General features: G+C 39.4%; 6 protein-coding genes across 9 annotated transcripts; 2 read left to right on the forward strand and 4 right to left on the reverse strand.

The window, feature by feature from the left end:
* Positions 1-73: 73 nt before the first annotated feature.
* On the forward strand, positions 74-2685 carry LOC135632099 (alcohol dehydrogenase 1). The gene is made up of 9 exons (XM_065140491.1): positions 74-236; positions 335-518; positions 612-937; positions 1019-1101; positions 1195-1270; positions 1389-1450; positions 1932-2027; positions 2112-2273; positions 2373-2685. Exons 1-9 carry the CDS (start codon positions 200-202, stop codon positions 2487-2489), a joined length of 1143 nt encoding a protein of 380 aa, XP_064996563.1. The 5' UTR covers positions 74-199; the 3' UTR covers positions 2490-2685.
* Positions 2686-5697: 3012 nt separating this feature from the next.
* Positions 5698-7826, reverse strand: LOC103976384 (probable polygalacturonase). The gene is made up of 5 exons (XM_009391577.3): positions 7300-7826; positions 6982-7102; positions 6626-6800; positions 6478-6548; positions 5698-6394 (listed from the first exon to the last, which is right to left on the reverse strand). The coding sequence occupies exons 1-5, from the start codon at positions 7756-7758 to the stop codon at positions 5757-5759; spliced, it is 1464 nt and encodes a 487-aa protein (XP_009389852.2). The 5' UTR covers positions 7759-7826; the 3' UTR covers positions 5698-5756.
* Positions 7827-8166: 340 nt separating this feature from the next.
* Positions 8167-13361, forward strand: LOC103976059 (3'(2'),5'-bisphosphate nucleotidase). 2 transcript variants are annotated; one of them, XM_009391242.3, is made up of 9 exons: positions 8167-8478; positions 9263-9338; positions 10360-10433; positions 10514-10716; positions 12134-12344; positions 12416-12514; positions 12594-12747; positions 12929-13113; positions 13223-13361. In XM_009391242.3, exons 1-8 carry the CDS (start codon positions 8182-8184, stop codon positions 13099-13101), a joined length of 1287 nt encoding a protein of 428 aa, XP_009389517.2. In that variant the 5' UTR covers positions 8167-8181; the 3' UTR covers positions 13102-13113; positions 13223-13361. The 2 variants fall into 2 exon arrangements, with proteins under 2 accessions (XP_009389517.2, XP_064996562.1); XM_065140490.1 differs by having other exon boundaries at positions 12929-13238.
* On the reverse strand, positions 13126-17285 carry LOC103976060 (amino-acid permease BAT1 homolog). The gene is made up of 8 exons (XM_009391243.3): positions 16968-17285; positions 16517-16793; positions 16252-16434; positions 15039-15158; positions 14650-14841; positions 14101-14406; positions 13839-14021; positions 13126-13710 (listed from the first exon to the last, which is right to left on the reverse strand). Exons 2-8 carry the CDS (start codon positions 16586-16588, stop codon positions 13219-13221), a joined length of 1548 nt encoding a protein of 515 aa, XP_009389518.1. The 5' UTR covers positions 16589-16793; positions 16968-17285; the 3' UTR covers positions 13126-13218.
* A 105-nt stretch (positions 17286-17390) lies between these two features.
* On the reverse strand, positions 17391-20305 carry LOC103976058 (short-chain dehydrogenase TIC 32, chloroplastic). Of its 2 annotated transcripts, XM_065140492.1 has the most exons (9): positions 20083-20305; positions 19330-19561; positions 19108-19187; positions 18303-18456; positions 18144-18222; positions 17937-18021; positions 17806-17861; positions 17526-17706; positions 17391-17422 (listed from the first exon to the last, which is right to left on the reverse strand). In XM_065140492.1, exons 1-8 carry the CDS (start codon positions 20195-20197, stop codon positions 17530-17532), a joined length of 978 nt encoding a protein of 325 aa, XP_064996564.1. In that variant the 5' UTR covers positions 20198-20305; the 3' UTR covers positions 17391-17422; positions 17526-17529. The 2 variants fall into 2 exon arrangements, with proteins under 2 accessions (XP_064996564.1, XP_009389516.2); XM_009391241.3 differs by having other exon boundaries at positions 17391-17706.
* A 694-nt stretch (positions 20306-20999) lies between these two features.
* Positions 21000-23718, reverse strand: LOC135582366 (protein WHAT'S THIS FACTOR 9, mitochondrial-like). 2 transcript variants are annotated; one of them, XM_065139051.1, is made up of 2 exons: positions 23273-23718; positions 21000-22938 (listed from the first exon to the last, which is right to left on the reverse strand). In XM_065139051.1, exon 2 carries the CDS (start codon positions 22929-22931, stop codon positions 21774-21776), a length of 1158 nt encoding a protein of 385 aa, XP_064995123.1. In that variant the 5' UTR covers positions 22932-22938; positions 23273-23718; the 3' UTR covers positions 21000-21773. The 2 variants fall into 2 exon arrangements, with proteins under 2 accessions (XP_064995123.1, XP_064995122.1); XM_065139050.1 differs by having other exon boundaries at positions 21000-23007.
* Positions 23719-25606: the final 1888 nt, after the last annotated feature.

A 25606-nucleotide genomic window follows, 5' to 3' on the forward strand; every position in this document is an offset into this window, starting at 1 on the left:
GGTCCTGGTTTCGCCGTTGTATGAGGCTGCCACGCGACGGCGGTAAATATTGGGAACGTAATCAAGGAACGAACTCTGTCTCTCTCTCTCTTCGTTATGCTAATGAACAGCCGGCTATAAGTAGCCCTGTGGTCTTTCCAAATTCAAGTGTACCGAAGAGAAAGATCGAAGAGAGAGAGAGAGAGAAGGAGCGGAAGAGATGTCGAGCACGGCTGGTCAGGTCATCAAATGCAGAGGTTGGCCTTTGATCGTTTTGTTCTTTTCGCCTTGTTTAGTTCCGATTAATCTTGTGATGCTAATGGAATCTGGATTCGATGGTTGGGTTGTTGCTCAGCCGCGGTGTCTTGGGAGGCCGGGAAGCCATTAGTGATCGAAGAGGTCGAGGTGGCGCCTCCCAAGGCCATGGAGGTTCGGCTCAAGATCCTGTACACTTCTCTTTGCCACACTGATGTCTACTTCTGGGAAGCGAAGGGCCAGACTCCTGTGTTTCCTCGGATCTTTGGCCATGAAGCTGGAGGGTATGGATCATCTCGTCTCAGCTAGAAAGCTGTGTTAGCTTTTGTCTACTGAAACACAATTTCGTTACCTTTGTTCTTGTTTGGTGCTCTTAGAATTGTGGAGAGCGTGGGGGAGGGTGTCACCGATCTTGCTCCGGGGGACCACGTCCTCCCTATTTTCACGGGAGAATGCAGGGAATGTGCTCACTGCAAGTCCGAAGACAGCAACATGTGCGATCTCCTCAGAATAAACACAGACAGAGGAGTGATGATTAGTGATGGGCAGTCGAGGTTCTCCATCAACGGTAAGCCCATCTACCATTTCTTGGGAACCTCCACCTTCAGCGAGTACACGGTCCTCCATGTCGGATGCGTTGCCAAAATCAACCCCGCAGCTCCGCTCGATAAAGTCTGTGTTATCAGCTGCGGTATATCGACAGGTGAGTCTCGCCAACACCTATCGAACCATACAGATGGATGTTGAGGACAACAGAGTGACTGATCTTGTTGATTTCTTGAAGGTTATGGTGCTACTGTCAATGTTGCAAGACCACCAAAAGGTTCAACAGTGGCTGTTTTCGGCCTTGGAGCTGTAGGCCTTGCAGTGAGTCTCTCTTTTCCTCTCATTATGTTGTTCTGTAAGCCTTTAATGAAAATATTATTTTAGTTTGTGACATCATAACTTCTATTCAATTAGGCTGCTGAAGGGGCAAGGGCCTCAGGGGCATCAAGGATTATTGGTGTTGATCTTAACCCTAAGAGATTTGAGGAAGGTGGGATTAATGAACTGTTACCTCACTTGAGTCTATTTCTATGTTTGGATCTTCTCACTATTTTTGTTTGTGCTTATCAAGCTATTTGTGTTCTAACTTCATTTTGTTTTATCACCAGCTAAGAAGTTTGGCGTGACTGAGTTTGTGAATCCTGCAGACCATAAGAAACCTGTTCAAGAGGTTTGTTCCTGAGGCTCACAATTTAATTCTTCTGTAGTTGCTATCAAATATCTCATTTTGTCATGATCTCATTGTGCAAAGCCCCTCATGTTCAAGCATGATCCACATGCTATCACCAAGAACATGCTATAGTTACTGAAATAAAGAGTGTTCAAGAAAATGCATTGCATAGAGTAGTATAACAAGAATTATTCCATTATTGAATAATGGACAAATCCAAATTATAGAATTATGTGCAAAGAGTTCATAAATAGTATGAAACATATACAATATCAGTCCAAGCAAATGCATAGTCCTTATTTTGGTAGTGGGTTAGTTGATGATCAATGGGATGGATACCACATTTCATCTCCTCCATTTGCCACCACACGTATTTCCAAATGGAAGAAAGCTGCTAACTACTAAGCATGTGTGACATTGTATTTGTATTTCAATAAATGTATCACCTGTGTTTCCCATGATGAATGTATCACTTTTACAGGTGCTTGCCGAAATGACTAATGGTGGAGTTGATCGGAGCGTTGAATGCACTGGCAACATAAACGCCATGATATCTGCATTTGAGTGTGTTCATGATGTACTTCTCTTGCCCCGTGAACTTGCTTTTCAGAAATCTAATATACGGCAATGTCTCATAATTCTGAAGGTTGTCATCTTACAGGGTTGGGGAGTTGCTGTACTTGTCGGGGTGCCTCACAAAGATGCTGAATTCAAGACACACCCTGTGAACTTCCTTAACGAAAGAACCCTAAAAGGAACCTTCTTTGGGAACTATAAGCCACGTACAGATATCCCCGGGGTCGTCGAGAAGTATATGAACAAGGTAAATGAGGCGTAGACCGAGTTTGATATAGAGTTGAGCTTAATGTGATCTGATGGTCCCTCCGTAATAAGTAATTCTTGGCACACTCTGATGTTGCAGGAGCTGGAATTGGATAAGTTCATTACCCATTCCGTGCCGTTCTCTGAGATCAACAAGGCTTTTGACCTCATGCTCAAGGGGGAGAGCCTCCGCTGTATCATTCGAATGGATGGCTAGACGAGTTACTGCATTGCTAAATCAGTAAAAAATAAGTCTCTCTTGCAGTCTAATTATGTGGTATATGGGATTAGTACTTTTTTTATGTTTCTTCAAGATCTTGACTTGACAGCCGCTGTTTGAAGCTTATAATAAAGATAATGGCTCACTTGTGTTTTTTTTCGCAAGTTTGATTCAATATATTTGCATTTTGTTCTGTGTGACCAAATGATTTGGTTTAAATTTAGCTACTGATATAATTGTTTGTGTGTTTGAATTTTGATATCATGAAATTTAGCCTATTGAACACAATATAATTGTTTGGGTATCGACATCTTTGTCATATCTATTGAACACAATTATTAGTGATTGATATAAGTAGGCTTCTTATATATTTTAACATTAAGGTTCATTTTAGCCTATGTGATCTTGATTATAGATTATTTAAGTTTTTATATTTTATTTTATTTAAAATAATTAATATATTTTAAAAATATAATATATAAATATTTTATTTATACATTCATAACAAATTATTAATATAATAATATATATAATTTAAATTTAATAAAAAATATTTTAATCATTGTGATTTTGATCATATATCACTTAAATTCTTATGATTTTAATTGTGTCTAAAATAATTTATATATTTTTAAAAATATAATATATAAATTCTTCCAATTAAGTTTGAGTTAATATATATTATAGTTTCCTATCATTTAATCCTAATAAATTTAACATATATTATAGTTTTTTATCATTTAATCTTAATGAATTATCTTAATGAATACTGAATCTCTATCCAATTACTCAAGCATCTTGGATTATAATCTCTATTTGTTTTTATTAGATTTGATCTAATAATTTAGAGGTTTATTAGATATTTAATAAGATAGGGGTTCTAGCGGGTATCTCATATATGAATTTTTATTTTTCATAACCTCTATCATATATGTGTAGATTCAATATCGAGATGATCATCATACCTATTAGTTACTCTTTTTTAACTCAGTTTATTATTATTTAACTGGTGCTATCAGGTTTATATTAAATATATTCGAGTCCGACGTAAGAGTTCATATGTTATATTTTTAAAAATATAATAATTATTTAAGATATAAATAAAATCATAAAGTTGAAGTGATCTATGTCCAAAATCATAAAGATTAAAATAAAATTTTAAATTAAATTATATATATTATTATATTAATAATTTATTATGAATCAAGTTATTAACATATATTAACTTAAATTTAGATTTGATGAAAGGAATTTATATATTATATTTTTAAATATATAAAGATTATTTTAAACATGATTAAATCTTAAGTGATCCGTTATCAAAATACTAAAATGAATCTTTGACTCTATATTTTATTTTATGCAGGATGTGCACGTGGAATAGATATGGTTCATAAGCTGGTTGACTGCATAAATAAAAAACATGTTGGAATCCCATCAAAAGGAGACATCCTACTACTGTTGAAACAGTCGATCTGACTAAGCATCATAGATGTATCAGTTATCAATTCCGAATCTCCATGTGACGACATAATATGTCTGGAATAAAATATTATACTCAAGCAAAATGCTCAACGTGTTCTCTACGTTACGACATAGTTGGCGACACGAGGAGGTGGTGCACTGTCACGTTATTGGATTTGGTTCTGCACAGCGCAGGAAACAGAGAGCCTTGTGTCGTGTCTCCAGATTCGAGCGATCAAGCTTACGAAAGGCATCGGAATATTCCGTAACTTCGGCTAAGACACAAAGCTGCACCATGGCGTCGGTGTACGTGTCCCGACGCGCCTACGGCGATCCTGTCCAAACGTCCAATCGTGCTGTCCCGCTGTCCATTAACGGACGATGAGGTTTCGTCAGTTTCCCATCATGAATTTGTTATGGGGTGACCAAAACGTCAGCTTTCGATTCCCGAACCACCGTCAAATTTAAAATCGAAACCAAATTAATTTCAGATAATTTTAATTCTAGAATCGTTGATTGCAGTTTCCAAATGAAACCCACTCGTTTAATTTCGATTTTGATTATAAAAAAACAAAATATTCCATCAAATTCACACACTAGTCAATAAACTTTGAATTAAAATATCCATATTCATACACATTATCTTCGATTTGGTTCAAAATTATTAAATTATTGATTTGATTCGATTTTGGATTGAACGAAATGGTGATCACCTCCAATTGTCATGTGAATGTAGTTTTATTATATCTAACCTATGGAATTGGCAGCAGTCTCATAGTAAAAATATCATCCAACCTGTTATAAACCTCAGATTCTGCAAAGATTCACTATCCACAATTATGATGCTGATAAGTCAAAGCGTATACAAATTATTTCTTGTAATTTTATAATTACTATTTCTACTAACTCGGTTTCTTTACTTTCAAAAGTTATATTATAATTTTTATACTTATAAAAGTAAAATATTTATTCATTTTTTTCTTTACACTATCGACTTAGCTAACATAAATATTATACATACTATCATGTGAGAAAAATAATATTAAAATAGCGTTTAAAAAAATAATTTTTTAGTGCTATTATCATCATCCAAAAAAAAAAAAAAAGAACGAGGGGTTTTATTGGGAAACAAAGTGAGACATTCAGCAAAAATGATCTCTCTTGCGATCCTGTCTCTTCCTTATATGTTAGAAATTACAGAAGGAGAAATTAATATTTATGAGAATTGGATTATGAAATTATTTTTTAATTATATTTTAATATTATTTTTTATATATGACAACACATATAGTATTTTTATCAACAGAATCAACGACGTGAGAAGAAATGAGCTTAAATGCTTCACTTTTATAAGTATAAGGATTATAATGTAACTCTTAAAAATATATGGGTTGAGATGTTAAACATAATTAACTATAGGGGATAATATATAATTAATCAAATATCTATATTTCGTTGAATGAATAAAGAGTGATTTCTCCTGCACAAATTTAAGATATGCCTGCTTCATTAATAAGGATAAGCTCATCCTTCTACAGGGCTTTCTTGTTGCTATCGAAGGAAAGCTTTTCGCTTTTGAGCTGATGAGTTGGATTAGCAGTCTGTAGGAAGATTACTTGTTGAAAAGATTATAAAGAAATTGAGGATTTAGTAGAACTATAAATATCTACCATTGTTCTTTCTAAAGAGAAGAGAGGAAGATGGAATGAATATCAAATTCAAGCCTAAATTTCTCTCTCTCACTCTCATATAAAAGAGAAGCAAAGGAACAAAACTCTCTCTGTCATCTTGTTCATGTACTCATGATGAATGTCTGCACCAGGACGAAGACCCATTGCTGCTGAGTTGCAGGCATGGCGAGGGGGAAACGTCATAGGCTTCTCCTGCAACGAATTCGCAGTGCCATTTGGGTTCACGGCCTGTTATAGACAAGCTGAAATTTCTGATGCAGACATCTTCATAGACCGCGCCCTCGATGCCCTCCAAAACTGGAGCTTTATCTACATCGAACCCTACGACATTGCTTATACGGACACCTTTAACTCTGGGGAAAGCCTTTGGATCCCATCCCTCATCAGGGTGGTCATTGGATCCCCTGCTGAATCTTATAGGAATCTTAACTCTTTCCATTGTCACGTTGGTCACAGTGACATCGGTTATGTATCCTCCTCGGCCGACGTCGGTCTTCAATCGCACAGCAGCCGCAGAATCCCAGACATGCAGGTCTTCCACCACCACGTTGCTTACACCCCCAGACATTTCACTGCCGATTCCGACACCGGAGCAAGTTGGAGTTGTTCCTGAGACCCTTCGGATGACTATGTTTGAGCTAGGATGAGCCATGGCGATGCCATAATGATCCCAGCCACTCTTCACAGCGACGAGATCGTCCCCGCTCTCTATGTAACAGTCCTCGATGCAGACATGTGAACTTGAATCTGGAATCACAAAGGCCGGAAACAAGATGAATTAGTATCTACTGAAAGATCCTTTGACTGGATTAACTGATAAGCCAAGGTACCCGGATCAATCCCATCGGTATTTGGAGAATGAAGTGGCGCCAAAACTGTGAGATTCTTTAACACCACATTACTGAAAGAAGATGAAACTTTCTTGTGAGAGAAAAGTATCTGAAAGCAGCCATGAAAACCGATGTACCGAAGGCTGACCTGCAATAAACTGGGTGTATTGTCCAAAATGGAGAGTTGAGGAAGGTTAGGTTGGAGATGAGAATGTTCTCTGAGTTCACCAACTCAAGCAGGTGACCCCTTGTGTGCTTCAGGGTTCTATTCCACCATAAGTCCCACCACATTTTGCCTTGGCCATCAATGCTCCCATTCTGCCCTGCAACAGAGTATGGCGTTCAGCATTTCTTCTCTTCTAGACAAAAACAAGTTCTTTAGCATTTGGTATGCAATGTTGCATATGCTTGTCGATCTCATCACTTTGTTTTCTGAACCAAATGTGTAGTTATTCATGCATCAGAGAGAGAGAGAGAGAGAGAGAGAGAGAGAGAGAGAGAGACCTGTAATGATGACGTCGCTGAGGCCCTCCCCATGAATGAGGCTAATATGACGTCCCCCCAGTCTCTCTCTCCCACGCCCATATGATGGCAATGGCTCTATTACTGGCCACTCCTCCGGATCCTACACAATGGGTTACACAAAGATCTTTAAAATGGTCTCGGATCTTTTTGATATGATATCTAAGGAAGGCAAGAAGCTTTAATACTCAAAGCATCCAAGAAAATTGGAGCTCTTCATATCCTTGACATGATGATTGGATCAAATGTTGGTCCATGTTGAAGTGCCTGAAACCTAATAGAATCGTGGTTTTGATGTACCTGAGAGCCCAGAATGATCGCATCCTTCTCCAAGAAGAGGGTTAAGTTGCTGGTGAGATTAAAGCTACCGGTCAGCCACCTCCCAGGAGGGACATTAAGCTGAGCGCCGCCCTTGTCTCCGAACTCCCCGAGACGACGCACGGCCCGCCGAAACGCCTCGGTGTTCGAAGTCCTACCGTCGCCCACCCCACCGAACTCCTTGATGGAGAAGACAACATTCCTAGGCCCGACGGGGCGGTAGAACTCCACGCAACTCCTCCTCCCGGCGACGGCAACATCGTGCTTGGCCGTAGCTGGGGCGGCCGCCGGGGCCACAGCCACCCAGGCCGGGGTAGACTGGAGCGATGACCATCCCAACAAGGCTATGGCTCCGAGGAGCAGCACCACCGAAGGCCGCCTCAGGCCGTCCTGCCACCGGTGCCAGCGCCACAGACATGGATGCTTCTCTTCGACGTCCATCTGTCCGCTATACTTCCATCATCGAGGCTTCACGGAGGAAGTCGTAACGAGGCGTGAGCATGGCGAGGAACGCGTGATCCGTTAAGTCCGGTGACGCTTTGGCGCGCATGGCAAGTTCCAGCCCGCGCTCACGTGTTTGTGCGTCGGTGACAGCTGGCAATTTTAATTGGAATGGGAATCCTACTCTATGCTGGCTTGCCTTCGTAGGAATGCCACAAAAGTGTCTCCCATTCATCCCCTCTTCTCTTCTCATCTTAATTCCTCCTTTTATTTTTATCAAATTAATATTTATAATAATAATAATAATATCTCCTTTTCCCTATGGTTATGTTACCAACATATTACATATATTAATGTACTATGGATATTTAATATTGTCTAAATAAAAAGATTAAAAGTGGTGTCCCCTATGGAAGCACCCAAATGGCATCGCGGGCCGGGATCCGACTCACGCACGGAAGAAGCCCATTGCTCGCTGCTTCAGCGTCCTCATCCAGACCCCCTCCTGTGCTCTGCCTCCCTCTCTCGAAGCCCAAACCCTACCGCCGTCACCTGTTCGCCCCCCTGTGTCGCCTCCTTGCTCCTCGATCCTCACCAGGCCCGTCCTCCTCCTACCGCACCGGATTTTCGTCTCCCGTGTCTTCCATGTCTTCGTCCTCCTACGAGAAGGAACTCGCCGCCGCCAAGAAGGCGGCGTCCCTCGCCGCCCGCCTCTGCCAGGTGCGTGGGTCGGATGGATGGAATTGGAAATTCTTGCAGTTATATTTGTGTTGATTTCCCTGGTCATACCAGTTTGGACGCTAGTAGAGGGAAAACGATCTCGCCATGTGGCTCCGAGTTGATGCTGTAGTAGCGTCTTTCGAGACTGTTTTGGACTTGTTTTCCCTTGCTAACAGAGCTATCGTACGAAAATTACAGTTTGGAGGTGTTGGGGTCATAGCTAATAAATTTCGGGACTGCATTGCAAGACATGATATAACAATCTTGGGGTACTTTGCGACAATCTTTGTGCATGGTGTTAGCTGGCTTCGTAGTTCAAATTTTTTCTAGAAATTTAGGTTTTTTAAGCGTGCTTTTTTGGTCAAAATTACACGCTAGTGGCGATTGTACTAAATTTTCCGGGTAAAAGGGTTTAGGCCGTAGTTATGGATGCAGGGGCATTGGACGAGTTTCCGGTCCTTCCGCATGAACTGAGAAATCCATGTATTGATATGTTCATCTAACCTAAGTGGTACTTGGTGCTCCACTGCTGTCATTCAAAGAAAAAAGGAATGAGCCTCACAGAAACAAATAGCTTGGATTAATAAGTCTTTATGTTAAGGTTTCTGGTCTATTGGTTAAATGGATACTAAAAATGGCATATTATTGATTCACCCTTTGTCTACATAACATATTGAGGATTGGTATATGCCTTGTCCTTGTTTCATTGATTTATTATAATTTAGATGTTATGCTTCCTGCATTGTTGTTGAAGATTGTGAATATGCTTTGTTTTACTTTGCAGACAGTACAAAAGGCACTCTTGAAATCAGATATTCAATCAAAAGCAGATAAAAGTCCTGTTACAGTCGCAGATTATGGTACAATCTCATCAAATATTCTCTTCTTGGCACTATATGCTGGGAAAATAACCAATATTTGCTAAAAAAAATAAACGTCTTTTGTGAGATTCTACAGGTGGTCATGATTAGACATATGATGGTTGTAGATATTTTATGCTGGTGTTGTTTTATAGTGCCACATTTTCTGAGTGGATATTTCTATTTTTTATCACGTCCATGCAGTTAGATGATATCACATGGCAATACAAAAAATTTCTACTGCAAATTTTTTTTCTGCTATTAGATATGCTTGTATTATTTCTTTCGGATCCAGACTATTCCGGAAAATAAGGAGCATGTTCGGTATTGTCCCTATTTTTTTAGATTTTATGCCAAAAATAATTAATGGGTCCTACCTTCATTAGAGTCTGGATGTACCCGTTAGAATAAACATAATTAAGAAATCATTTGAAAAAATAAGCTCATCTCTGACAGTCACTTACTTGTATGGTCATGAATCTCCTGCCTCTGTTATATGAAAGAGAAATAATAGCCACTATTTTCCAGTTCGTTATCTGGCAAAATATTGTTCGGAGTAGCACCTCCCTGGAAAAATATAGTCACCTTCAGTTCCAGTATGCTGTGGGCATCACGTGAAAAGATAATTATTTATTCATATAATACTGCTTTTGGAGTAGCACCTCCCTGCTTATATTTCTGGTGTCTAATAATGGTTCCATTGCCATTACAACAATCAAGGAACAGCTGTTTCTCCAGACTGTAGTAGCCAATTAATTGAATTTACAGCAAACTCTTGCCTTGATGTTATCACTGGTTGTTGGATGAATATACCACAATAAGCTGTCCTCAAGATCATCAAATCAGCTGTTAAATTGTTGTGAAGATTTCCATCTTGAACCATCATGTTCTTTCGTACTGTTTGTAAGCAATATAATTGAGTTAATGATTGAGGAATCCCTAAAGCTGGACAGAATGGGGATCATTGGAACATTATAATCAGTATATTCCTCCTACCAACATATCTTTTTCGTATTTTCAGGTTCACAAGCAATTGTCAGTCTTGTTTTGAAGATGGAACTTCCCTCTGAAAAGTTTTCTTTGGTGGCCGAAGAGGTGCATATAATTTTGGTCTAAAATGTATTAGTTCTCGATGTCTAAGTTCACTGAAAAGCAATGATATTTTACTCCTTTAGGATTCAGCAGATCTACAAAAGGATGAATCTCAAGAAACACTGAAACGCATTACAGATCTTGTAAATGATACTTTCTCTTCTGAAGGTACATACAGTATATCTGTGTCTGAGGAAGATGTGCTTGCTGCAATTGACAGTGGCAAATCTGATGGAGGCCCTCATGGCCGACACTGGGTTTTGGATCCTATAGATGGTACTAAAGGGTAAATATGTAATTCTAGCTTAAAAATTTTTGTCTCCAATTTTTATATATGATATAATGTCAATGCTTTGTACAAGTTAATCATAGATGTCATTTGATTAGGTTTGGAATTAAAGCTTTAGACATTATTCTAAATCTTAAATCACTCCACTAGATGATACATCTTTATGGAACTATAATATGTTGCCATATGATGTATGCTTCTTTGCAAACCTATTTTCCCTTAGGTTGGTTAATTCTTTTTTATACTTTTAGCACTGTATTTGAACAATTTTATGTGTATATCCTTGTTTGCTAATATTAATTGGTATTAGTTTACCCAGACCTATTAGAAATCCTACTATCCATATAGATGTAGTTAATGATTGCTCGTTTAGGAGAACTATAGCTATCAGTGGCACATCAACCTATGATTTGATATGGCATGCATGACATCATGCTAACGATGCTCGTTTAAGACCTAAGTGACTAGGCTTCGAATGGCAAAAACCACATTTTTGCTTGTAGGGGTAAGGCTGCTTTTACTTATTGTCTTATGCTTGGGTCATCCTTTTCTTTTATATGAATCCATGCCTTCATGTAATTCTATGGGCTGCTTTGAAATCTGCATGTATAATTGTCTTAATCGGCGGATGTGCTTTTTTAATTTGTTGCATCCAAGCTTTCATCACACTTGTAGTAGATAATGATTTTTATGTACAAATTACAATATAGTTTTAAAGAGCTTATGTATGACATTAGATAACTTACAATATAGTTTTTCAAAGAGCATATGTATCTTTGTTGGTTATGATATAGTTTTTTTAAGTCAGTTTGATGGACCTATCGCTACAGAAAAACAGCAAGGACAGTGGATCTTGATATTTACGGACATACCTAACTAGAGAATGAAGGGAGAGACATAGGACGTATGAACATACCAGAAATGATTATAGCATACTTGCAATACAGTGCTAGAGAAGTCAATAGAAAGCCAATATATTATGTCCTTAACAAGGGGTGTAGATCATAAAAATGTTGTTTGATATTATATGTTTGCAATATGAGATAATCAACACTGTATTACCCACAGTCCTGATGATTTATTATATTTTATTTCTAGTATGCTAGTAGCATGATGAAACTGCAAACATCACAAAAAGAAAAATAGGCATATGAGGCTAAGGATGTTATGCAGTCAAAGCCTGGACCATTTCTTTTCCTTCCTAAAACTAAATTAAGTCCGGCAATAATTGGAATTGTTTCTGAAGGATGGAGGAAATTGTAGCTTTTTTTCTTATAATGATGGTTGTACTATTATTGTTTTTATCTCATCCCAAGCAATACATCCATGATTAACAGGATGAACTTCTTTTTATTTATGATTTATTGCCAAAAATATTCCATTTCCAGTCTCATGATCTTTCATCCAAATTTAGGTTCGTACGGGGAGACCAATATGCAATTGCTTTAGCATTGCTTGATGAAGGAAGAGTAGTGTTAGGTGTTTTGGCATGTCCAAATCTTCCTTTTACATCTATTGCTAATCTTGATGGACACTCTTCGGAAAATCAAATTGGCTGCCTTTTCTCTGCTCAAACCGGTTGTGGTGCCTATATGCAGTTGCTACATGAACCTTCGGCAGCAAAGGTAGTGTTTTCCTTGATGTTTTATTTCATCGAGGTTTACTTTCTGCCTGACGTTTTTCCCACCCCATTCAGATATCTGTCTGCACTACCGAAAATCCTGCTGATGCATCATTCTTTGAGTCGTATGAAGCAGCTCATTCCCTGCATGACTTGTCGAGTGCAATAGCAAAGGTACTAAGAACATATTAATTTATGTATTCGAATTAGAGTATATATAGCAAATTAAACTTGATGATACTTGTTCAAATAGAAACTCGGTGTCCAAGCACCACCAGTTAGAATAGACAGTCAGGCCAAATATGGTGCTTTGGCGAGAGGAGATGGTGCAATATACCTACGCTTCCCACATAAAGGATATCGCGAGAAGATATGGGACCATGCTGCTGGTTCTATTGTTGTCACAGGTAGGGACAACCTTCAGGTTCATGAACTGTTCTACTTGGTGGATTCTTAGATACTACATCAGATTAGTGTAAGGATTTATTAGATAAGTCTTCTTCCAGAATGCATCATGTTCTTTAGGTGTTACCTAAGGCGAAAGCTTAATTTCTTCAGATTGTTACAATTCCTTCATATATTTTGCAGAAGCTGGTGGTATCGCGACGGATGCTGCTGGAAACAATTTGGATTTCTCAAAGGGGAGGTACCTCGATCTTGATATGGGCATTATTGTCACAAACAAGAAGCTGATGCCATCACTGTTGAGTGCAGTACAAGAGGCCATAAGAGAACAAACCCAATCTGCCTCCCATATGTAGTCCACTCTAATGGTACCACCCATCTTCTGCCAGCTTTCTGTGTCTTTTTATTACATTCTATCTTAACAAATGACCATTGTTTGAATTACTCGAACTTAAAAAAATGAGTGTGCCAATTCAGACTTTCCCATCTTGCACATCGATGTTCCTAACCGGCCCTTTGAACCATTTCCTGGCATCAAGAACCCACCACAGCATTACAAGAGTCAGACAAATACCCAAAGCAACGGGTGCATAATTGAAGGTATCCCATTTGATAGGATACAGTGTTGGCAGCAGGAAGACTGAGCAAGTATAGCAGATCCACAGGAACGCCACCAAGCAAATGGGTCTTGTTGCTCTCCCCAGATAGAATGGACCAGGTTTGAACCTCTTCTCTGCCATCACCATTCTTGCAAATATCGGCACTGCATAGCCACCAACCCATCCAACTGTGCAAATGGAAGTGATGGCAGTGAACACCACATTAACTTTAAGGATCGGGAGGCCGAGCAGGATGCAAATGGCTGCACACAGCCATACTGCATTGGCAGGAACCTTGTGCTTGGGGTGTATTTTCCGCCATACCGACGAGAACGGGATTCCTTTGTCCCTCGATAATGCATACACCTGCGAGTAGTAATAGTAGTGATAATCATGTTTCGTCTTACTTTGATTTAGTAGGATAATCAAAGGCTGAAAGTGGATAATTTCTTGTGAATTTATATTTTTGCATCGATTATACATTGATGACTTACCACTCTGGCAGCACTTGTGGTAATCGAAAGGCCGCCGAAGAAGAAGGAACCCCAGATGACAAACAGCAAGACAATGGCTCCGGCAGAGTTATTGTACCTCCCATGGAATGCATCATACAGAATCTGTGCCGGCACAAAGGCACCAGCCGTCTCATTGCCAGTATCATACAGGTAATTAAAGTCCTGCAATAGGAAACATCCTCAACATGATGAACAAGTCGAGCCATGGCACCAATAAGAGTATCAGAGTTGGAAACAATACCTGGATGCTGAAAGTGAGAGCTAAGATGTATGCCCATCCGAACACCGAGATGATTCCGATACTTGACAGAATAGCGATCGGACCATTCCTATCTGCGCCTTTCGTTTCCTCCGTTAGATGGGCAGCGGCATCGTATCCGTATAGCGAATACTGGCTTACAAGAATAGATAAGATGACTGCATATGCCTTGCTGGTAATACCGGTGGAATCTGGGGCTGTTTCGAAGTGAGTGAACACATAGGAAGCAGGCTTGGTGGTGAGAGACACCAAGGGAAGCATGATCACTATAACTGAACCCCCAATCACCTGCATCATTATTACCATCCATATGATCAATGTTGGAACACGTTTTATGCAATTTCAGATGCTACAAAATGGAATAAGATCTGCAAATTGACACTAAGAACACAGTACACATCATTACATCAGGTAAACACACAGTAGACATCAACCTTATCTGATTACATGCCAATCTGCAGCTCATATAAGATGCCAGAAAAAAGCAATGGAGTGGGACAGATGAGTCTACCATGTGGATAAAACATTTACCTGCCACCATATAGAGATTATATCGATTATGGCAATGACTTCCAATGCAAATGTGTTGAGGACTGCCCATATAATTGTAAGACAAATGTACATAGCTAGAAAGACTCCTCGAGGTGCAAAATATCCACCACCTTTGTTTGTCCCAGTGCATAATAGAATGATACTTTGCAGTACTTGTGACCCTGCATAAGCCTGGGACAACAAAATCATCTTCAGATTAATAGCAATATCGGTAGAATGACTACTTCCGATCTTAAGCAGAATTAAGTACTTTTAGATGATCAAACCATTGATTTTGCATTGTTCTTGTAGAGAGTATGATCGAAAGAGTCTACTGGTAGTGTTGCAATTACATAGATATGACAAAGAAAAATTTTAGATTATCAAACCTGAGTGCCTATTCCAGCAATAAGTCCGATAGCCTCCAACCAAGCACAACACCATGATGCAAAGGGACCCCATACAGGTCCAGCCAAATGAGCAGCCCAAAAGTACAGTGAACCAGTGGTCTGTCAAAAATTAAAATTAGCTTAACGAGTGTTTTCGCCAATAGAATATTGCATATAGTTCCGCAAATTTGCCGTATTACACTGTATATTCCATATGATTATCCTACTATAAATCAGGAGTGTTTTCAAACTGAGAGACAATGGGTTGATGAGAAATATACCAAACTTCAGCTTCATTATCAACCTTCAGGCAAATACTGCTGAGGTTTGGATGAGCATGATGGAGCCCATGCAATCCAATTAGGAAAATAGTACATCACATTTGGTTTAAATAAATGAAGATCTATAGTATCACAAGATGCAAAAATTGAGTGATAAATCGTGTATCATATGTCCATTGAGATTTGAAGCTGCATAGAACTTTGTCATATTATTTTGGACAAGTCTGAACATGATTTCCCTACTACATCATACATTTTACATGCATGTGTTCCACAAAGGCTTATTAGCTATTGTTGTTATTTAGTTAATGTTTGTAGATTCACTTTTAATAAGGCAGCCTAGTGATGAGTTTCCACCCATAATTGTCATAGAGGGAGTAGAAGATTTAAGTAGCTTTACCCACATTGCAAAGTGGTTGTTTCTGCAGCTCAAACACATATCAATCAAGAAGACAGGCTGCAATGAGGTTATAGATTCTAATTGGCAGGACATCAATACTTTGTTAAACTATCCCTTTGTTACTAGTCTTCAGCAGTAATTGACCAGCCACCACATTTGCAATGGAAATGACCATAGAGCAAATGCCTACATTCCTCACAAAAAGAAGGGAATACAATCTAAATAAACCATTGGAAATTAATTCATGGATTCATTGCGCATTCGATTCCCAAAGGGGAGGAGATCATTTCCTTTATTACAGATTAGATTGCAGCAAAAGCTATGCATCCATGGTAAGCAGAGACTTGAGATTAGATCAAAACAAGTGAAAGATGTGACAAACAAGTTGGTTCAGAGCAGGTAATTTAAGGGTCTCATAGTACCACTCTTCAGGTTAGATCCTTAGTGGTTGAAAATATAAAGAACACCATAGGCAAGATCGAAGAAGAAACCCGCAAAGATCATGATCTGAGACCTCAGAACGAGCACTTACAGGGAAAGAGGAGCAGATCTCCGCCATGGCGATGCCGACGAACCAAGTGAAGAAGGAGACGACGACCCACCCCCAGACGAGACTGGCCGGCCCTGCGTACAGCAAGCTCGAGCCGTAGAGCGGTGTGATCCCCGTAAACAGCGTCATCGTCGAGAACGATATCGCCAGCGTCTTGAACAGAGTCTGTACACCGCAGCAGACAAGGCTCCTGAGACTCACCATCTCTGCAAGAGAGATGAGGAGGAAAGTGAGGACGGAGACTGACCATCTCTCTCCTGAGCTCCTGCTTGTAGCCGAGCTCGTTGAGGCGCTTCTCCCCCGAATCCATCTCCACCATGTTTGCTTCCCTTCTCTTCGTTCTGCGCCTCTGTTTCGGATTCTTGGATGGAAGCTTTGAAGTCTCCTGCCGTGGATGATAAATGGAGGAAGAGGAGCAGCAGAGGTCGGATAAGAGCACAGAGCGTGGGAACGCAGCCTCTCCGATCTCTCTACCGTGGTTGACTTACATAGCAATTGAACGCTTTATTTTGCGTGCTGCGGCTCTGAAACATAAAAGCAAACAGCTGTCGTCGGTCAGTTGACTAATATGACATCGCTTCCGCTAAAAGTAGAGATATAAGAAGAGAAAAAAATTCCAACTACTAAGATTGCGATCGGGAAAATGAGATGCGATGGATTTAAAATTACAGCACGCATTGACCGGGTTTGATTGATACCGTGGTTCTATTGGGCGTGGGAGACGGCAGCGGTGAAACGTGTGCGCGGGAAGCCAGCCACGTAATTCCAATAAGAAATGAGTTGGTTGACCGGGGAAGATCCTCGAAACCCGTTTATTCTTCCGAGATCCGATAAGATCTTCTCCGTAACAGTATACGAATCTCGTCTGTTGGAATCCAGTTTCAAGATCCTCGCACAATATTCGGCGCATCTCCAGATGCAACTGTAAGCGCACCCACCTCGTCGACTGCGACGACGGGGCCCCACTGGTGGATGCCGTAACGGACCTGCTCTCCGGTCGGGGTTTGGCCGCCGCCATTTAGGACTGCTGACTGCTTGGCTGCGGAACCCACCTGCAAGCCGCCATTTGCAGAGCATGGTGAAAGAGATCGAGAAAGCGGTGTCGTCTGCTTCGCACGTGATTGCCGTAACATACTGCTTTATAAAGCACAGTCTTCATACAGAATAAGTTCGAGGTCAGAAATGTCATGATAATGTGGGACACTGTAAGGTAGAGGGAACCGTGAATTATCGATACACGAGGAAAGAGACCATACGATGTCACACAGGCCTGCTTCTTCTTTTAACAAGTTCTTCACTGAACTCCCACAGCGTTTTGCCTAAGATTTCATCTCTTGCTTTTCCTGAAGGCATTGCCTCATTGCAGTCCGCAAAATATTTCCCGGTAACATCTTTTACTTGCGGATGTAATGCTAGATAGCAAGTAGTTGCTGCTCCCTGCAAAGACGGAATGCTTGCTCACTCAAAGATCAGCAATTGCAGAGAAAAAAAGCATTATAACTTTCCAAGTAAGAATCATTGAAATCGATGACATACCTCGGGTATGCTCTTTAAAATTGGTTTTGCAAGAGCGGCAAGTGATTTCATCAAGGCTACAAAGAAAAAAGGAAACGATTTATTCCAAGTTAATTAGAGACTCAACAAGAAGATAAGCTATAAGTACATACTAGGGTTCATCTCTATATGACGAGCGAGGTTCGTAAATATTACTCCTGGGTGCAGAGAGTTTACTGTCACATTGGATCCCTCTTCCTGATGATGATAATTAAATGGAGCTTAATGTATCCACTCTTGATTAAAGTCATGCAAGATACTTCAAATTGCAAATATATATCTTTGTTGTACTTCACAGCAATTGGATAATTGATGCAGACCTGTAGATGCTTAGACAGCTCATTTGCATGAAGTATGTTAGCTAGTTTTGAGTGAGCATATGCGATGAAAGGTTTGTACCTGTGGCAAGAGTTTTGTATCAAGTAAGCCAATTGAAATGTGATCAGCTGCTAAGATAAGTTATCCAATAGGAAGCTAACTTTGATTGGTCATTTATCTTATCAAGGTTGAAGCAAGATCCATCACTTCTTCGGTGAGCATTTGATGAAACATTGATTATTCTTCCCTGCACTCCCATTTTTTTGGCTGTGGCTTTCATCTTGTCCAGCAGGAGATTAGTGAGCAGAAAGTGTCCTGTGGCATTCAGAAACATTAGGACACATCTTTGATATTTTAAAGAAGCAAAAATTATTTCTTACTGTTTGCTTACATCAATAGTATATACCTGATCTGGCTGTTCTCAAGATAATATAACCTTGCTTTTTAATGAGCACTGATGATAATCATGCCTTGATGATGATCATCCAGAATATATAAAGCTTACTGTGGAATGGATTGCAACTGTCACTATTCCTGTATGATAACTAAGCTTATCTCTCATTTTGTGAATTACCACAATACAGGATTTTAGTTATAAAGGAATGCACTTCAAATCTATTTGGTTGCTATCATCATGGACATAGCAAGTCCTGACTACATGTCTTTCTGTTGCTTTCCAAAGTCGCCTGTCATATAAATAACTTATCCTCCATCGTATTATGATCCTTCTCACAGATCTTTTCTTTTGGACCATCAGGTAAATCCTCTCAGAAGAATCATGGGATGGCACTCACATTTATTTATCTCTTATGTATATATATAGTACTTCACTCATGCCGCATTGTATCCAATGCACCTTCCATAAGAAGTGTTATAGCTACTGAGAAAGACTCGCAAGTAATATGAAATAGTTGGAGAAATGCAATGTGGAATTAGGAAAGCAACTTGCTTGATCGAAACAAATACCTAGGTGATTTGTGGCAAACTGCAACTCAATTCCATCTCTAGAAAGCTGGAAAGGGCAAGCCATGATTCCTGCATTATTGCTGATACGAAGTTCTAAAGATAAGAATGTTACTTTGTGAGCTAATTAAATGGAATCAAATTTCATAAATTAAATTTAGTATAAAGGTCAAAAGTTTCATGCTATTTTACATAATAGCGGCACCAGTCAGAGATTATGCTTACATAAGTATGTTCAAATGCTTGTGCGATGAATTGAAAGATCGAGCAAACGAGCCAACAGAGTCGAGGGAGCTGAGATCCATCTCCATAACATGAAGTTCTGCACTCGGATTCTGTTCAAGGAGGCTTTGTTTCACCTTCAACCCACTATCCAGAGTTCGTGATGGTATAATGACTTTGGCACCTCTAAGCGCTAGTACTCTTGCTGTCTCTTTTCCGATGCCGTTTGTTGCTCCTGCAGTACATAAAATAGATGGTAGTTATTTGTGGCGTTAATCAAATCTAAAATATGCTTTGCTAGTATTCTGATTATTTTCAGAGGCAATTCATTAGTCACAAGTTATGCTTGCATGGTCAAGTATTCAAACACTAGGGTGAGAATTCTCATGCTCTTTGGAGCAATTCGTCGGTCACTTTGTCCGCATGGTCTACGGTACCAAGGCACGTCGGACAAGAGGACATGAAAGAACAGTTCTGGCTTCAAATCAAACCTTCCTTGAGTTTAGCAATGATGACAAAGGAGTGTAAAATTCTAAAGAAGAAGGAAAAGGCAGCAGCGAACGATGATTTGGCTACAAAGTCACCAACTTTACTTATTCTAAGCCCTTTGGTTCACTTGCAGTTCATTTTCGTGAAGCATGCTTCTAATAAGTTTGGAACCGTCTTCATTTTCAAGAGAAGGATAAATTCACAGGACACTACTGATAGAGCTGCCATGGCAATCCCTATCGAGAGGAGGAGAAGGAGCTCAAGAACCTGTGACGATCGCGGTAAGTTGACTTCCATCAATTCCTTCTGTGACCTGCTCGGCGGTCGAAGATGAGCCAAAACCAGAAGGACCTGCTCGCCAAAGCCATCCCAGAAGACCCATCTCCGGCTCTCTTTTCTTCTTTAGCAACTACAGAATCGGTGTAGTACGACGCACATAGCGTGGTAGGACAGCAAGCTAAGAGACTGCGACCAGAGAGAGGTGGGCTGTTGTTAGCCATAGAAGTGGCGGCGTTCGGATGCGTGGATTTATGGATCAGAGCTAAGGTAGCTTGTGGATTCCAAGAGCCCCGGCTTCGAATGATGTGGATTGGGGCCTCGAGTCAATCTTCAATAGCAATCCAGCAGCATGGCAGCATATCAAAGTGCTCGTGAGAGTACAAGTTCAAGGGCATTTGCACGAACACCGTACGAGCTCGAATCATTTGCTCGTGCTCGGACTTCATCATCACATCGTGAGAGTCGCGGATGACATCGTCAAACAAAAAGTGAGCTATTACATGACAAAGATGATATAAATGCTCAGCAATGGGAGGCCCTCTAAGATAAACTTTTTTTTTTCTTAATTAAGAAATGCTGTAGCTGTGTCACAAACTCTGTCTTAACATTCTTAATCATTAAAAAAAAACCAATAATAACCATGAATAATCATCATTTCTTACATATATATATCAATATATGTTTGTGCACATCTATCCTATCAAAAGCTTCCCAATTCAATTTGGAACTGAACAAGGTGTTAATAGAAAGCCTAAAAGAACAACAGCATAAAGTAGGACATTTATCTACAGTAAAAACAAAAAAATGTAGCAGATAATAACTAAGACCACTAGTAAATAATAGAAATCATGACAGTAATGACACCTTAAAATTGTTTTCCATATTCTGTTTCGTAATCACAATCATCAATCACAGAACACAGACTATCATCCAAATAATAATTGTTTTTAGAAACACAATTCAAAATTTTGAAAGCCCACAAAACAGGCCCTTGATGAGTTAAATTTTCTTATCCATTGTTACCTATGGTGCTACCTTCATCAAAATGAACAAAATTCAGCAAATACAGACTACGCCGAAAAAAGGTCTTGCTTATACTAAAAATACATATGCTACTAAAGAAAGTTAGCTTTCCAGTGACAACTCTAGCTGATACAAACTACTAGGTTTGAGATGTGCACATTTAACTTGAAAGCTCCATCATTGGTAATAAATAGCAATCCTGATGCAGATGAAACTGGAATATGAATTGTGGCAGCATGATGATTTTCAATGTTGAAGCCACACAGTATCCAGCACAATAGCTGATTCTTGATCCTCATATTTCATGAATAAGCAAAAGAGACAAGAAAATTTTTAATGAGATTATTGGATGCATCCTGTATCTTGGGTTCTTCAGTTCTACTGGGACGTAGATCTTGTAATTTGATCCGAAGCTTCGCACTGATGCTTCAATAAAACAGTAGCTTTTTTTTTAATATTAACAACAATGGAGTACTTGCATGGGCTCTTTTTTTTTTAATATTAACTCAGCATGTTGTGCAACCACTATGGTGTTTTGGCATTCTAGCTACCATTGAAATTTACAGAACTAGTTATGGCAGCCTTCTTCCATTTCCCATCTACACAGAATCAGGATTTTCTCTACTCTTGGAACCGGGATTTGCATCGTAATTTCCTTATGATATTTCTTCCAAAGGTTTCGTACTCCTTCGGCTTCTCAGAATAGCCTCCGACTCAATCATCAGCCTCACATACCCTTCCCTCACTCCCAGAAGAGGGTGCCTCTCAATAGCAGTTTCTGAGCCAGCACAATATGCTTCTTTAAGGACAACAAAACAAGTCTTGCTCTTCAGCAAGAGGTAAAAAATATGGGGATGGCGTTCAAACACCATATGAAACTTTTGCGGCAAACCTAAATGCTTCTTGAGGCAAAGCAGCCTCCGCCTTTCAGCAGAGTTATCTACAAAGAGAGAGAGCAATTCGTGAAGAACCCCAGCCACCCGCTTCTCTGAAATATCACTATTCGGATCCAGGCTTGAAAAAGTTTCATATGGGGATACATACTCGACCTTCTGAAATTCTTCTAACCACAACTCAATCTTCCGCTTTAAGCGAAAACCTTTAGAAGGGAAAAGAGGAAACTCAATGACTGATGGTGGCGAGTGAAGGATCCCATTTGACTTCATTGCATTCCTTTGTAGCACAGAAAACACCTGCTCATTTGAACAAATTGATGCACTCAATCCCTGCTCTCCATCTCCCATATCCACGATCTGAAAGTATCCTTTTGAAATCTCTTCTGAATTTTTAAGATAATCTTCGGGCAATCCGAGATACCATAACATACCTTGGACTGTCCTCAAAGGCAGACTCCTCTCCCTCGACATAAGGATCAATCTCCTCAATCTGTCGACAATCTCTGACCGATGGGCCGCATAGACTTTACACTCTCTGTGATGAAGATCAGCAGCTTCTTGAGTGAGCTTGAACCATGGGAGGTTGTACTTTGGACCGGTGAACTCCTCGAAAACAGCTGGGTACCTCCTGAGAAATCCTGCAACCTTGCCAGAGACTTCTAGAATGCGGTTCTGCTTGGAGACGGCAGAGATGGGGATACAGCCAGTGGGTTCTTTGGAAATAATGTTCTTGAGGGAGATGAGTGGTCTGAGCTCCTTGGATTTGAGAAGGATGTTAACAGAATCATATAAAGGATCCTTCATCCATTTCATTTTCACATCCACATAGTTGGACTTTTGTGTGTGTGAGAAAGCCAAATTTTTGTGATAACATAACACCAGTTCTCTAAACCTTCTATTGACAAGCAGCAGAAGCATCTTTGTCCTACAGGAATTCAGTATTTGGGTTTACGGATCAAGCAAACCTCTTAGTATTGGTGATAAACCAAGTCTCCTGCAGGCGAGGAAATTACATGAGTTTCTGATGAGAAGCTACCTGATCGTTGTCTCCAATGAGAAAGGTTAGATTTTGATGGGTTTTTCTACGATTTTAAGTTCAGAGCAATCTAATCTATCAACTAGCAAGCAGAGAACGCAAAGCTTTTTGCGAAGAATAAGATAAAGATTGGAGTTTGAGACTTTATACCATTAGGGCTTAGGGTTTATGGGAGTTTCCAGAATCAAATACAAACAAAAGGAAATGGAGTCAACAGTCTTACCTCTCTCTCTAGCGCTCTGTCTCTCTCCTATGGAAACGTAGGAACCTCCTCGAATCCCTCCTCAAAACTTCTCTTCCCTCTTCCTATCCTCCTAGAAGACAGTCGAAGGCCGGAATAAGTAATGGCCGGGACCCGGTGGCAGGGACCGAGGACGCGCCACAGGGCGACTTACGAAGGAAGATTTGGTGGCAGCTATGACATGAGCCAGCGGAAAAGAGAAAGATGGCAACAGCCAGAAAGGGAGAGAGGAAGCCGTGAACCAGCGGGGGAGGGAAGGCGGGCGCTGATGTGCTGCGTGACGCGGCGAGAAGGCGGGCGGCGTACGGAGAAGAGAGACGACGAGAAAGTGAGAGGGGCTGAAGCACGAGAGAGATGAAGAGAGGCGGAGGCGCGAGAGCGACAAAGGCCGGCGGCGTCGACGGAGAACGGTCGGTTTGGTTTGTGGCATCGAGGGCAGATTTGTTCCCTTATTTAAAAAAACGTTTATTTTATAGTTTACAGAAGACGTGTAAATTATATTTAATTTATAACGAATTTTCGGAAAAGACTTTTTCTTTTTTTGAAAATTTCTGTAGAATAATTGTTTTTTCTAGTATGATAAAGATATATATATATATATATATATATATATATATATATATATATATATATATATATAATATTATCAAACTCATCGTCACTTTTATCGTCCGTCGTTACTTGTCGCCCTCGTATAAGGATGCACGCGTATGTTTTTTTTCCTATAGTCTTACGTAAGAGTGGATAGTTTTTCATCTATAACTCTTATGCGAGAATCAACTATCTTCTTCCATCATGTGTAGATCATCCTTAGTGATTTCGAGTGAGTAATATTATTGTAAGTTGTTGGATTCGGATGGAGACAATGATCGATGAGTAGGGTTGAGTACAGACAAAATAAAATGATTACGTTGAAGAAAATTATTATTTTTTATTTTTTTAAATAGGGATGCTTTACAAAAAAAATTGAAAAGTAATTTTTTTAAAGGAGTGTACCCTTTAATTTACTCTAATTAATAAATATAAATAAATATTTTTTAAAAAATTATTCCGTTAAAATATAACCTTATATCTGATGATAAATCTTTTCAAAAAGTCAATGCAAGTAGAAAATTGCTAATATTTTTATAAAATAATAAATCGAAGTTTTAATAACCAAAAAATATATTCCATTGGATTGTTTGGTGGCGTATAGAAAAAATAAATGAGATTAAACGACACGTTTAGCAAGATTATTGATAGAAACACATCATGTGTTATGAAAACAAGTTGGATTGACGTTCCCATGAATCCAACTCGCATGAACACATCATGCGAATTGATTTGTTCATTGTAACCCAATCCCAAATTGAAATATACTCAAACAATCGGGTCGGATTAAGACAAATTTTGACCCGAAATCCAATTCTAGTTGTGGCTCTTTGACTGCTTCTTCACATACATCAAAAAGTAGAAAAGATAAGGTTATTATCATTAAATTTTTAAAGATGTCTTTTGTGATCATTTAATCAATCATCCGATCCTTTAAATATTTAAATCCTACACATATTTTACTAATCTTAGAATCTGCCCGATAAACTTAAATTAATTACCACCAATTATAATTATCAATGAGTTTAAAATAGATTAAGATGTTAAAGTAATTAAACTACTTCTTATCACTTTCACATTCTATTTGATTGTTTATTTAGAAAGTATAAATATGTAATATTATTGATGTTAGTTGGAACTTTAACATTATCATCAACTAATGATATTAACTATATATTTATATATATATGCTTTTCAGCATTAATGCTTCACTTTTTCTAATATTTTACCATTTTTCTGCAGTCGAGACTTATAAATATGATTTAATTGTTGAAAAATCTTGGCATTACACAGAAGGCTTGGCAATAGATGGCAAGTTATTCCCAAAAAAATAAAAAGGAAAAATACTAAGAGTTCATGGCATGATCTGAGATGCCAAGCAATCTGAGTGTGATGCATAATAAATTGAAGGCCAAAAGATTTTAATGAAGCACATGCATTGTTGTCCTGGCCATCAAGTTTAATGGGCAACAAAACAATCACATTCCCCAGCTTCCCTGCCACCAGGCTAAGGCTGCAAGTCCTGGACACACCCACATGCCACTGCCCTGCAACAAGTGCATCTTTCCCTGGCTCCTTCTCCTTCTCACAAACTGGTGTCTTCTTCATGTTTACTGGATCTTGAAGCCATCTTAAATAGCAGTCAATTTCTGACAAAGATAACTTGGGATCCCCTCACAGTACAAATGCCTCCCCCTGCACCCACTGGCTGTTCTAACAATCATT

This window comes from Musa acuminata, chromosome BXJ3-2 (assembly GCF_036884655.1).
Source record: "Musa acuminata AAA Group cultivar baxijiao chromosome BXJ3-2, Cavendish_Baxijiao_AAA, whole genome shotgun sequence".
Classification (NCBI taxonomy): domain Eukaryota; kingdom Viridiplantae; phylum Streptophyta; class Magnoliopsida; order Zingiberales; family Musaceae; genus Musa; species Musa acuminata.